We start from the raw sequence: 13,543 nt of genomic DNA, 5'->3' as shown, positions 1-13,543 counted from the left end.
GATATCTGAATCCATTATTGAAAATCCTAAATGAGCCACGGCCATCCTCTCAGCTATTCATTTAATCTTCTAAATGATTCAACAGCAGCGAGGCAGATAAAGGGAATGCAAAAAAATAATTGATATATCAAACTTTACACTCGTCATAGCTGGCACCGAACTCCTCTGTGGAGTTGCTGTGCCTATAACGTTTTTCTGGCTTAGAAGTGCTTGGCTGCTTTCAGATGAGACTCAGGTGGTGTGGTTACTGTGGTCCTGGAATGTTGCTAATTCCAGTGAGATGCCAACTCTCCCTACTCATTTTATTCTTGTCACTGTGTGAAATGGAGGATTTGATAGACAGCTGATATTAGTCTGTCAGTACTGGTGACTCATTACAGTATAACCCATGTGCCTGTGTGTGTGTGTGTGTGTGTGTGTGTGTGTGTGTGTGTGTGTGTGTGTGTGTGTGTGTGTGTGTGTCCATTTAGGCTTTCTGAACATCCAGTCCTGGCCTGACAACATGACAGATCTGAGTGTGTTCTCCAACCTGGTAACTATTGGGGGAAGAGCGCTGTACAGGTACACACCTGAGAATACAATAGCTTTGCTGTTATTAGATTTTTTTACACTGTGATTGGAATTTATATTATAGCTGTGTCACTACCTGTAAAAGAGCTCAGTGCAATGGAAGGAAAGGCAAGCTGATGATAAATATTATGGGTTTAGTTTTATTTTGTAGTGGGAAAAAAGCAAAACATCAGTTTTCTCTGAAACAAGAGCTCTTTGGGAATTAAAAAGAGATAATTCAGTGGTGTTTGGATTTGTCAAATGTATTTAACTTTTCCTAAATTGATGACAATGTAATTAGAATTGTTCTTTCAAATGTTATCCCCTAGTAAAACAGGTATGCTTTTTAAAATTGGAATCTCTTTTTTTGAGAGAGACCTATGTACAAAAACAACATACACAGTGCAAATATAGACAGATGCACAATATACATATTTACTCTTAAGAAAAGCAATTACAAGAGTGAGTGGAAGTAAATAGGTACAACCTTTTAAAATGTGCAAATTGATTAAGAGAATCTAACTTTTTGGAGGGCATTTGATTTGTATGCAGCGTAGTATTTGAAACCATGTTTTCCAAGTTCAGTGTCAAGACATTGGAAGTACTATGTTTTAATTCTGAAATGTGCCTTTTAAACAAATACTGTTTACCTTCTGCACCAGTCTGTATTGTGTATATCCTTCCAATTCAGTTGCAGGAATAAATGTTGGCATTCTGAGTTTTTGCAAATGTAACATTTGTATGTTAAAGTGGATGTGTTGAAACTTTCTGTAAGTTTCAACAGTGCTGTGGTTAGAGTTAGGTATTAAAACCAGGTTGATTATGGTTAGGAAAAGACAGTGGTTTGGCTTAAAGTACCCCATTTTGGTGGCACAATCACAGCTGGAAATGCAGTGATGTCTTGCTAAAAACAACATTTCTTGGTCTAAAAAACAATGGTCAAATTTCTTGGACCATGTTCATCCACTAATTTTAATTAATTAATTTTGAATGTGACTGATCAGTGCCTCTGGCTCATAGCTAAAATAATGCTTTTTTTTTGTCCATGGTAGCAAATTGGCTAGCCAGTGACAAGTAAGAGCTGTTGATATTATGGCTTGTCTATCTTGAGTAGCCTACTTGTACTTCTAATCAAAGATACATGTAGTCTCATGTACAGCAGAATCATAGATACAGGCACGAAGGGATGAGCGCCAACTAAAGAACCAAATTTTGGTCATGATTAGGATTTCTTAAGACAAGATAGGAGGTCTGAGATAGGATAAGACACAACTATGAGTTTAGGAATTGCTTCTGTAATAGGTAGATAGGATTTTTCCTATCTTTTGAAATCAGGCTAATTAATTGGGATATTTTTCTGTAATGACGCCCCATTTTTTAAAAAAAAATTTGATCGTACAGTACCAACATGCTACTATAGGGCAGGGGTGTAACGATGCATCGATCCACATCGATACATTGATTAACGATCCGATTACGTCGATGCAAAATGAAAACATCGATCCATATCGTCATCTTAAAGATACACATTTATGTTGAAATTCACATAGCACGTCTGTGTCGCCATTCTGGGTAAGCGCGCCTCCGCTCAAACAACAAACAGAGCTCAGAAATAAAATGGTCAAATTATATTCTAGTTGTTTTTGTGAGCTGATGTAAATGATTGTGTGATTGTGGGCATATGATATTGCGTCATATCGATCGCAGGCTCCTAAATCGAATCAAATCAAAATCGTATTGTGACAGACTTTGTGATATCGGCAAACATCGTATCGTCATCCAAACAAATCGATATAATATCGTATCGTGATGAAGCTGGTGATTTACACCCCCACTATAGGGCATAGTGCAGAGGGTGTGACATGTATGGAGATAGATTTGTTTCATAATTATGTGTGTGAACAGATCAACAATCTGTGTGTAAATACGTAATCTGTAAATATAAAACACCTTCCACAAATACAAAAAAAGATTTGTAAACTCACAAAAATATTTTGCAATTATAAAATGGATCTGCAAACAAATTCCACAAATAAAAGAAATATCAGTGAATACATTAAATTCATTTGCAAATAAATTAAAAGCATTTGTGAATATCTTCCTAACATTTACAACTTTGGAACAGGCATTTGTGAACTCAGTTTTTATTTGTGAATCGAAAAAACATTTGTGGATCTCAGTTCTACGCGTGTGGATTTGCTTTTTATACGCACAGAGTTTTGAAACAAACTTTCTGTCGGTCCGAACGAAAATGCATGTGTATCACTCAGCCATCTTTGGATAGCATGTGATCACCCAGCTGATGACGTCATGTCCGCATGTCAAAGTAAGAGCACGCAGTCTTTCTATGAGCTGTTAGTTAGTTACATCATTTCAGTGAGGTTACGTTAACTGTTGTAAGATATGACAAGTGGCAACACCCTGGTTAAGGTCTTTGATAGAACAGCTGTTGGTGTTGGCAGCTCTTTTGTTAAGAAATGTCATGTTGTAGTTTTATTGTTCATTGTTGATATGTAGATTGTGCTAAACTAACGTTAGCTGCTGAAACGGCATCTGTTGGACCGGCAGAAAGTTTGTTTCAACAATAAAAACTGTGTTCACAAATGCCTGTTCCAAAGTTGTAAATGTTAGGAAGATATTCACAAATGCTTTTCATATATTTGCAAATGAATTTAATGTATTCATATTTTTTGTATTTGTGGAATTTGTTTGTGTATTTACAGATCCGTTTTATACTTGCAAAATATTTTTGTGAGTTTACAAATCTTTTTTTGTATTTGTGGAAGGTGTTTTATATTTACAGATTACACATTTACACACAGATTGTCAATCTGTTCACACACACAATTATGAAACAAATCTATCTTCATGGACATGCTGTGAAAATTCCATTGTTAAACACTGTACTCAAAACAAGAAAGAAGATTGAGGAGAGTGGTGTCCTCCCAAGTTCCTTAAATAAGAGTGTCTAGCAGCAATATGTAGGCAGCTTGGTTTATTTAAATCATTTGAATGCAAATTAAAAGCAAATGTGCTTTGGTTATGTTTCTGCGGTCAGTAGGTAAGTCAGTCAATAAGAAACATAGCCCGAAAACCCTTTTTGTGATGCTTTTGTTTTGACATTTAAGAAGCCAACTTAGTTGTTTTAACCCAGCTGATAGAACATAATTATTTATCATTTCACTTTCAGTGATTTTCCCAAAGGTGCTCTAAAATTTGTTGTGACATTTGGATAGAAACATAGTGAGTGTCTGCGCGGCTGATGGCGTAGTGCGGACTGTGGGATGTGGTGCTTCTTTGTGTGTGTGTGCGTGTGTATGAATGTGCGCATGAAGACATGTGTGCGTGCACTTGTGTGTCATCCACCTGCAAATGGAAACAGCAGGCTGCAGTACAAATTACAGCCTGCCACCCACCCTTATCCCATGCTTGATCCTGCATACTCTCTGTCTATCTGATGGCTCTGACACCCCACTGGCCTCCTGTCATTTTTAAATGGTGCAAGCGGGGCGCATGAGGAAGGGTGGGGGCATCGAAGAATAAAAGAAAGAAAGAGAGGCTTGAAGGTGGAATGATAAAAAAAAAAAAAAATCTGTTGAAGACACGTTGCTGTGGCAGTGTAGCAAAATGTGTCAACAAAGACAAGAATATAAAATCTGAATTAAGCACACGCTGTGTATTGACTGAAGTCTAACAACACTAGAGTATAAAACCTTCTATATAGAACATTTTTAATAATAGACACACTTTGTGACACTGTGGTATAATAATTACACACAAACAAGACCATGCTGGAGATAACTTGTAGTCTTTATCTTACAAGTGAAATGTTGCTCCTTGTTTACACACTAAAATGAAAGTGTCTTTTCTCTGTAGATTTACTTTTACATACTAAAAATGTGTTGTCCACTTAACAGTTGTGCCCTTTTGAATGTTCTGTGTGAATTTAGTGCGACTAAATATTTCCATCCAAATCTCACTCAGTGACTCACAGTGTAGAGTGCAACACAAAGGTAGATTATTTAGATCAGCTGTAGATCATACTAAGGTAGACGTTATGTGCAAACATGTACTTTAAATTATCCTTCTGAGACCCCAGCTTCTGTTTGGTATGCATTTTAAATGTCTCTGAGCAATCTGGGAAAGTAGAACCTGTTAAGATTAAAAGACTTGGCAATGTTTTTGAAAAGTTACACCTTATTACAGCCCCAATGTCCTCAAACAAGGCGATAATTTAGTCCTACTGTCTTCAAATGAGTACTTCCAAGCTTGTTACTGTTGCCTCAATTGGTCAGATTTGTTGCCATATTAAATTGTAGACATTATTTTGTCTTAAGTTTAAGTTTCAACCATAAGATTTGATCAGGTTTTGTACCTTGTCCACTTTTGTGTCGGGATTTGCTCTAGACTGAGCATAAAAGTGTCCACAAACGAGGACAACAGGTCTAAGCTAAGCAGAATGAAGCATAAGGAGCAGGAAACCCATAATGCGATGTGCTCATGTGATGACACAGGGTCTCAGGAGGTTAAACCTAATTATTTTGATCTGACTTTATATGAAAAGTGTGAAAATATATGACAGATTTCAGCTGAATTCAGGAGTGAATTGCCGTATACACTTTAAGAAGAGGGAAAACAATGCCATTCTGTCTATATGTGTTTTGTTTTTTAACTGGGCATATGCTTTCTATTTATGTATCATTTACAATTCAAAGGAGTATATTCTGGAACTTAATTACACCACCTGACCAAGCTGCTGTCAAATGCAAGTTGTACTTTTTAAGTGGAAAGTACCGAACAACATAAACAAAAAAGCTCCATGTGCCATATGTCTGTTGCTAAAGTACTGTGTTGCACTAATCCTGTCCCTTATGAATTGCGGTACATTCTTCTGCAGCTACTCTTGTTTTAAATTTAGTTGAAAAGTTGACTGCTTATCAGGACTTGTCAAGTTTGAGTGTCAGATGCATGTGTAAGGATCTGATACTAGTTGTCAGTATTGATGTTTTTATTTTGTAATCATGAACACAATGTCGGCTCAACCTTTACAACATGGTTTAAGTTTTAGGTCTGTTTGAGAATAGTTTATTTCACTGAGCATGACATTTTCCTTAAAATGAAAGTCTGCATATGAACATTATCTTCTTTTCTTTCCATTTTTTCCCCTGTCCCTCTTCTTGTCACTTCCACTCTCCCTATCTGACCCTCTCCTCATCTCACCTCCACCCATTCTTCCCTCTCAGCGGGATCTCCCTGCTGGTGTTGAAGCAGCAGGGCATCTCATCACTGCAACTCCAGTCCCTGAAAGAGATCAGCGCTGGGAATGTCCACATCGCAGAGAACAGCCAGCTTTGCTACTACAACACCGTCAACTGGACAAGATTGTTCCGTGCTGCAAACCAGAAGGTTCTGGTCCGCAACAACCAAAGCCCACAGAAGTGCAGTAAGTTCATACTGAAACCATCACAAACATCAAAAAGTACCTGTACCAAAGCAAAAGTGGAGGTCAATCAAAATAGTTTGCTGTGCTTCGCCATGGCACAGGAGACTATGGCTGCCTCAACTAAGAATATTCCTAGTCAGCCAATAGTCATCATTTAGGGCCATCAGTCGATTAGTCACCCACATGTTTACGATATTAATTCAAATATTAAATGATATATTTTGGGCGGGGCAACACAATGGTTTGAGTTGAAGGTGTGAGAAAGAATAGTATCAGTAACATTGTTAACACTGTGCTACATTACAGAGAAATACAAAACCGTACTAATGAACCTTCATTAATATAGGCCTATATTTTATCTACAAGTGCACGTCACACACTGAGCGAGCCGCCTGTTAATGACTCTGTCGGCAAAGCAGTAATGATTGTGCTAAGTGGCTAATGGGCATGTAGCTACTTCCATGTTTCAGATGATGCGTCGTGTTTGTAGTCGACCAATGAAGATGAGTTTACATATCACCTTGGGTTCGACCTTCACCTTCTCAAAATGATCCCACACTTTGGATTTCCTGCCCGACATGTTATTAACTAGCCTGTGGAATAACTGCAGGTACCAGCCCTGGAAATTAGGGGCCGTCCACATGCCGAGTCTTTGACTGCCTAGAGAACGCAAGGTCGGGCACTGGGTGCCACTGTTGTGCCTTTTTTGTGCCAGCTTTCAAAGCAAGATGGCAGCTTGAATCTGAGGTTGCTAAGCAACCTCAACAAGCATCATGTAGCCTATTTACCTGAAATCCTGAGTACAGAGCTAATCTTCTTCCAGGTGCTGTTTGTAATTGTGTAGGTTTATCGTCCATGCGACAGATGTAAAGCTCTGGGTAGCCCTGCACTAACATGATCAACTTTTCCACATTGTTCAGACTGAATATTCACAGAAGAAGGGAACGATATCTGTCGGCTGTGATTGGTTTGTAATGTGACTCCTGTCTGACTACTGAGCATGGCTACTTCCTGTGTCTGTCCTAGTGTTGTCACGATACCAAAATCTTTGTTTCGGTACCAATACCAATATGAATTTCGATACTTTTTGATAGTCTTCGGTACTTTTCCTAAGGAAAAGTCCTTTTGGATACAAACCTTTAGAACAATAAATAGTAGGGGTGTAACGGTACCAAAAAAGTCATGGTTCAGTAAGTACCTCAGTACAGATGTGACAGTTTGGTAACTCAAATGTTCCACCAAGTTTGTGTTGTCTCATGTTGTCTCCCTTTGTGATTCAGACCTTCTCTTACCTTTTTTCACGTGCGCCAGCTGCGAATGTTGATACAGGTGTTGTCATACACACCACTTGCGCAATCTGTGCTCTAATAGGAACAAGAAAGGCATTTGTGTGCATAAATGAGTAAAATAAAATAACTAAATTAATGAACTGAATCGATTTCAACGTACCGGTATTTTCCAAATGCAGTATAGTACCGTTTGGAATACTCTAGTACCGCGGTACTATTTTAGTACCGCTATACCGTGCAACACTAGTCTGTCCTTTCAAATTAAATTCCCACATGGTCCAGTCATATAGGTTTTGATTTATTTTGACAATGCACATCTCCTAAGAGAGTTTCTGGTTTGTTTGTTCTTTGTTTTTCTGCAACTAAGTGACCAATGAAATCTTGCTAACTAATGACCTTTCTGGCCGACTAAGGTTTGGTCGACTATTAGGGTGCAGCCCTAGACATGTAGCGTTTAATGCAAAATCACCAGTTTTATTCCACACTGTTTAACAGAGAAAGAAGGAGGCATATACGCAACATGCAAAGCATCTGGTGTTACCAAAAACATAAAATGGCAGTTCTCATAGTTTATTTCAACCCAGAGTGAAGCCTTAATTTAATCATGCAAACTGTTTATCATGTCCCATGTGCACAAAGCTGTAACTGTAAAATACATGTAGATAACAAAAACAGGATCATTTCCAATCGCAATACATTTATGAAAAAACGTACCTGTTGTTGAGCTCCAAAGAAATCCCAAAAAGAACAGATTTCAAAGAATGGAGTAACTGTGCCATGTCTTAAAATTAATCTTGTCTACCAGCCTGGTTTGTTTTGCATCCAGTTCTGGCTGAAATGTGTGCTGAGGCTCTCAAAAATTGTTTGCCACTATCCTACTTCTGTCTCTTGGAATCTTAAACCCAGTGACCAAACATGAAAAATACATTAATACAATGAAAGACAGAAACAAAAATGGGAGCATTTAACAGACATTGCTCACTGTTTTAAACTGTGATGTATTCTTTGTGTTCTCATCCTGCCTTCAACATCAGTTGTGCAGCTCCAGGCACCACGAGAGTTTTCTTTTTTTGTCTCTTGCTCGACAAACGTGTTCACATTTATAAATAGGTTACAGATTGGAAGATTGTGGAGAATTATGTTTGAGATTTAATGGTTTGACAGAATTTGGGATTGCCAATCTGACACAAATTTAACTTCAGACAACATTCTGGAGTAATGCTCAAAACCAATTCAGTTATTTGGAGGGAAAGGAATATCTGCCATAGCTGCTGAAGCTCTTTGATATACTGTTTTCTGGCTTAGGAATTCAGCTACTTTCATAACTTCACCAAAGGCAGCATCAACACTGAACATAGAATAGCAGAAACACGGTTGTCATTACTATTATTCTCTGTCCATCGTCTGAGTGGAAGCTATTATCTCACTAATTTCTAAAGACAACTAAAAACAATAATCCCATAATTAGACTAATTAACCAACAGAACCATTCAGAGAAGAATAAATTAAATTAGGCAAACATCTGAAGTGATGAGACAAAAATTGTGTCTCTAAAAATGGAAGAGCTTTTATTATATCACTGCCACAAGTGTTAAGACATTATTCATTTATGTATAATGTTCATTAATGAGCCAGTATTTGCATTATTGAGTTGGCCCCTTTTCGCTGTTCATGTGCTCCTTTCCCCTGGGCAGTTCCTTAGTGTTGGGCACACACACACACACACACACACGCACACACACATACACTCTCTCTCTCTCTTCAGTGACTTTGAAGACTTGGGTGAGACTCAAGAGTCACACACTGCTCTCCTTGACATGGCTCTGCATGTGTGCATCACAGTGTGTATGTGTGGGTTTGTGTGTACGTGTGTGTCTACACTTGACTGAGCCTAGCAGGGACTGGAAAAGGGCAGGTCTCACACCCTTACAGGGCAGCGAAGACAGGGGAGAAAGGTTCTGCATGTGCCCATTTATTCACTGTGAGTAGTTGTAATGATGTAGTAACGTCATTAGGTTATTAAAGAAACCTAAAACCACGGCATCCAGTTTTTACATCACATTTTCACAATTCTGCAAGTAGAAGTACTTACTGCGATAGAGCTGGCTGGCATAATTAAGAATATAATCATGTTTTTTGTCAAATCATACATGAAGGACTACTTCACCCCAAATGATCATTTGTATATCAGTTACCCACTCCATGTTACGTTAAATCCGTGAAGAAAACCTTGATTTTCTTGCATGCCTCCAGTGAGCCAAGAATCCAGACATGAAAAAAAAATCTTGATTCTTGATTCCAGAGAGAAGCAGACAGAGCAGTCTGCAGTCTGTGTTTGAGGGATATATCCAGGATGTCAAACTGACTCAGCAGCAACAACAGGTTAAAAAGCCAAAGATCGTTAGAAGCTAAAGCCGAACTATAGGCTACAGATCACAGTGTAAAAGTGAACCACCACATCACCGCTGATCAACACAGAAGACAATGAATATAAAGGGAAACTCTGCTGATATTGAACCAGCTGTGTGGCATCGCAGTGTGTGCAGATGAATGGTGTTTGGCTTTGCAGGGATCTCGGAGTAAGTCAAACAGTGTTCATCTGCACACTGTGATGACACACAGCTGGTTGAATATCAGCGAAGTTTCCCTGCTTCCCTTCACTGGTTCCTGTACAGCAGGGTCGGTCTTTGTTTCACTGTTATAATCATTAACAAGCAAAAGCAGCATGTGTATACATTCAGTAGGCTATATCTTCAGTAGCTAGTTAGCTAACCCTACACTTTTCAGGGTCTTGTTTTGGTTTTGGAACAGGGAAGAAATGTATATCTTTTTCCAACCTCTCCAAGTAATGAGTATCATTAATACACGACGTGCCCCAGGCACAACATTTAGCTCCAAATCCACAAAACCAGCCTGAAAATGAAGGAAATCTGAAATGATTGCATTAGAGTCAATGGAGCACAGCTGTGTTGTTCTGAGCCGGCCCCATGCAACGTTATGTTTGGCCAGACTGCATCCGGGGGCGGGACTTAGCTAAGGGTTGTCTGTTTGGGATATACTTAGCATACAACTGGATATGTGAGACTCGGATAATTCTTCATGAGTTGTGTGAGAGTTTGTAAACAGATGTTTTGATATAGCTTTACCGTTGTTAAACGTGGCTGCCTATGACTTCAATTCATCAAGAATTTTCTCAGTTTTTGGATTGTTCCTTCTTTGTGGTGAGTAATTGTTATACAAAGAGACATTTGTGGGGTGAAGTATTCCTTTAAGAAAAACTCTTCACTTGGTCTTTTTCATAACCTCATTCATCGAGGTAGCAAAAGATTAAGTCAAATTATCCATTGGATTGATGTTGTAGTGTGTGGAGACATTTCAGCACTTTCCCAAGAAGTTCTATCAGTTGAAAGTTATTTATATTTGTTGTCAAACAAATTTAATTTCTGCTCACAGATTAAGACCAAAAAAAGAAAAAAAGTTTAGCTGTACATTATAAACTAGAGTTGAGTGCTTTTGCGGTTTGCCGTGGATCTGATTGCAAATGATGGTCTGTCTTGACAGAACTGTGTGCGCTCCTCAAGTCTGCCTGTTTTTTTTTTTTGCCTGCTTTGGATGATGATTACTCAGTTTTTAAAAATCTCTTCACTGTGCATTAAGCTGCTCAGTTTCTCGAGCTATAATTTGACAGTCAGAACTCAATTGAAGTCTGGTCGTGAGCAGTATTATTGACTAACTCTTTTAAGTTTTAACTGAAAACATGCTTCAGAGAATTGTTGTCAAGCTTAAAGCATTATCAGTGGTAACAATAGCGCATAAGTGATCCTATCAAGTCAATATCTGGTTTTACTTAACAGTGGTTTGCAAACAAGACAGTCAGACATGCCTAAATTAAGCTGCCTGTAGAAAAGAAGGATCTGCTCACTTTGGTCCAAAGCTAGTATTAAATGTTAAGACAAGCTTTCAGCTACTAAAACTTAATCAGGGCAAATATTTGACAAAAGAAAATCCCAGAGCTTACGCTAGGGTCCCGAAACGTACTGCTGAGTGATGGCTCATTAGCAATAAAATGTCTTGTTTTATAATGACGTCTTTAGAGTGCAGGCTTTGGGGTAATACATGAGAGAGAAAGGTATTTTGTTTTCTTCACATACTTCTTCAAAAGGTCAAATCTTGGGAGAGAAAGTACACTGTTATTAGCCCCATCAATGCACTCAGAATAAACCCAGAAAGGGCTGTTTTATTACCATAGCTTTCTAAGTGATGTTTAAAGGCTGCAAAAACATGGTAAAGCTGCTCTCAGGACTGATCTCAAATGACGTATCCCAAATTACTTAGGACAAATTAAGATTAATTAGGACAAATTACACCTTTATCATTCATTGCATTCTAGCCTTATCAGTCATAATGACTGAAAACACCTATGTTATAAGTTACTCTTGAGGAGATCATTTATGATTCCTACAGCAAAACAACTTCACGTAAACAAGACAGAGTTACAATCAGTGATCACGTTATAAAATATGCTCTAGAAATAAAACATCAAAGTCATCATTAATGTAATTAGTGACACCTGTGCTTTTTCTACCATGGCAAGTCAAAATGTCTGCTTTGAAAAAGGCCTGTTAGAAACAAGCAGGTGCTCTCTATAACCGGCACACTAGTGGGCATAACCTGGAGCAAAATTGTAGTAAAAGATCTGAAAGAAATATTCCAGCTGATGCAAGCAAATTGAGTCCACTTTCACGATAAAAGGTGTGATCACAAGAGCACAATTTTTGGCCAATCAGTGTTAGCCAAGGTGGCCATAGAGATTTTATCATTTGCACCCCTGGATTCAAAGATTCTAATGATGACTCCATACCACCAGTTTTTAAGGATTTCTATGATTTTATTTAACCATGTTACGAATCCTGTTCTCCTTTTTCTTTTGTCGCCTTGTGAAGATTACTCAAACATGTACAAGTGTTACATTTTGTAATTTCCTTGTGATATAGCCTCTAAACAAATTACCCCTAACTCCTAACGTTACAGTAATGGTGAATGTTGTGGGATAAAGAGACTCAAAACACTGGATATTTGAGGGTTTATTTGTGAGAAATCCAAAGAATTGGTACATCATGACAATTTATAGTGTCATTAAAAGGTTTGTCCTGTCACTTAAGCCACTGTTACTTGTCATTCCAGTCACCAGTTCTGGGAACAATTGCTTCTTCTTACCTACCCAAATTTGGTTAGAGTCATGTCAGGTCATCAACACTACAAAAATGTATGCCAGGTCATTTACACTATAAGTAAAAAAATGTGTTGTCCTGTGTTTCACAGTGACAAGGATAATTTCCCCAGCAGCCAGCCTATACTCTTTAGCCTTTTCAATGGCTGCTCTGCTTTGCTTTCAGTGCAGCGTTTGATATAGAAGAAAAGGATGCAGGAAACTTGAGGCAACAGTTGAGTTAGTCCTTTCAATGCTAACCATCATCATCATAGTGCCCTGACAGGTGTTTGTTTGTTCGCCCATGATTTTCATCGTGTTTTGTATTCTTTTCTTCTTTTGATTTCACTGATTTCTCCCAGCTGTTCTCTCTCTCTCTCCCTCTCACTCTCTGTCTCTTGTTATCTCCCCCTGTCATGATTATCATCATAGCATGTTATTCTGTCTCCCATGGGACTCAAAAAGGCACCTCAGCTCAGAACAGCTCGAACCCTATGGGCTTTTGTTTTCCAGCCATGTCAAAAACATCTGAAGTTGGTATCTTTTTGATCTTGCAAGTGCTGTATGGTTAAAAAGCCATCCAACCTCTCCTCTTCCCTTGTTTATTTCCTTTTTTTTCTTCGTGCATCCATCATTCCTCCCTCTCCTCATCTTTCCCTCTGCCTGGTCAGTTTACCTACGGCACTGGAAGCCCAACAGAGGTGGTTTTGTCTCTTGTGGAAAGCAACGCTTTCATCCTCTGCCCTCAAAAGAAACACTTGATTTCTGTTTTCCCCGTGTATCTGCATCCCTCTGTCTGAATTTTTAAGCATTCTGAACATGGCAGTGGCTGACACTGAGGCATAGCCCCTGGCTTACATGTGGCCACAACCTCGAAAACAGCAGGGGTCTTTTTCTAACCATGTTCATAGCTATGGAGAAGAGAAGAGAAGAGAAGAGAAGAGAAGAGAAGAGAAGAGAAGAGAAGACTGTTTTAAATTCCACCGACAAGGGGGGAAATCATGTTAGACGCAGATGGGATGATAAAAGTTCCGAGTGTATCTGCAGTGCTGT

General features: G+C 38.6%; 1 protein-coding gene across 2 annotated transcripts in view; it reads left to right on the top strand.

Moving 5' to 3' along the window:
• Positions 1 to 13,543, top strand: part of LOC125900168 (receptor tyrosine-protein kinase erbB-4-like) — a 479,428-nt gene that overhangs the window by 330,361 nt on the left and 135,524 nt on the right. For both annotated transcript variants that reach the window (XM_049595048.1, XM_049595047.1), the window contains exons 11-12: positions 471 to 561; positions 5,793 to 5,992. In XM_049595048.1, coding sequence (XP_049451005.1) covers positions 471 to 561; positions 5,793 to 5,992 — 291 coding nt within the window. The remainder of the gene's footprint in view (positions 1 to 470; positions 562 to 5,792; positions 5,993 to 13,543) is intronic.

The sequence above is a fragment of the Epinephelus fuscoguttatus genome, linkage group LG13, assembly GCF_011397635.1.
Source record: "Epinephelus fuscoguttatus linkage group LG13, E.fuscoguttatus.final_Chr_v1".
Classification (NCBI taxonomy): domain Eukaryota; kingdom Metazoa; phylum Chordata; class Actinopteri; order Perciformes; family Serranidae; genus Epinephelus; species Epinephelus fuscoguttatus.
Note: the sequence above shows the minus strand (reverse complement) of the source record. Positions and strands in the feature narration are given on the sequence as shown.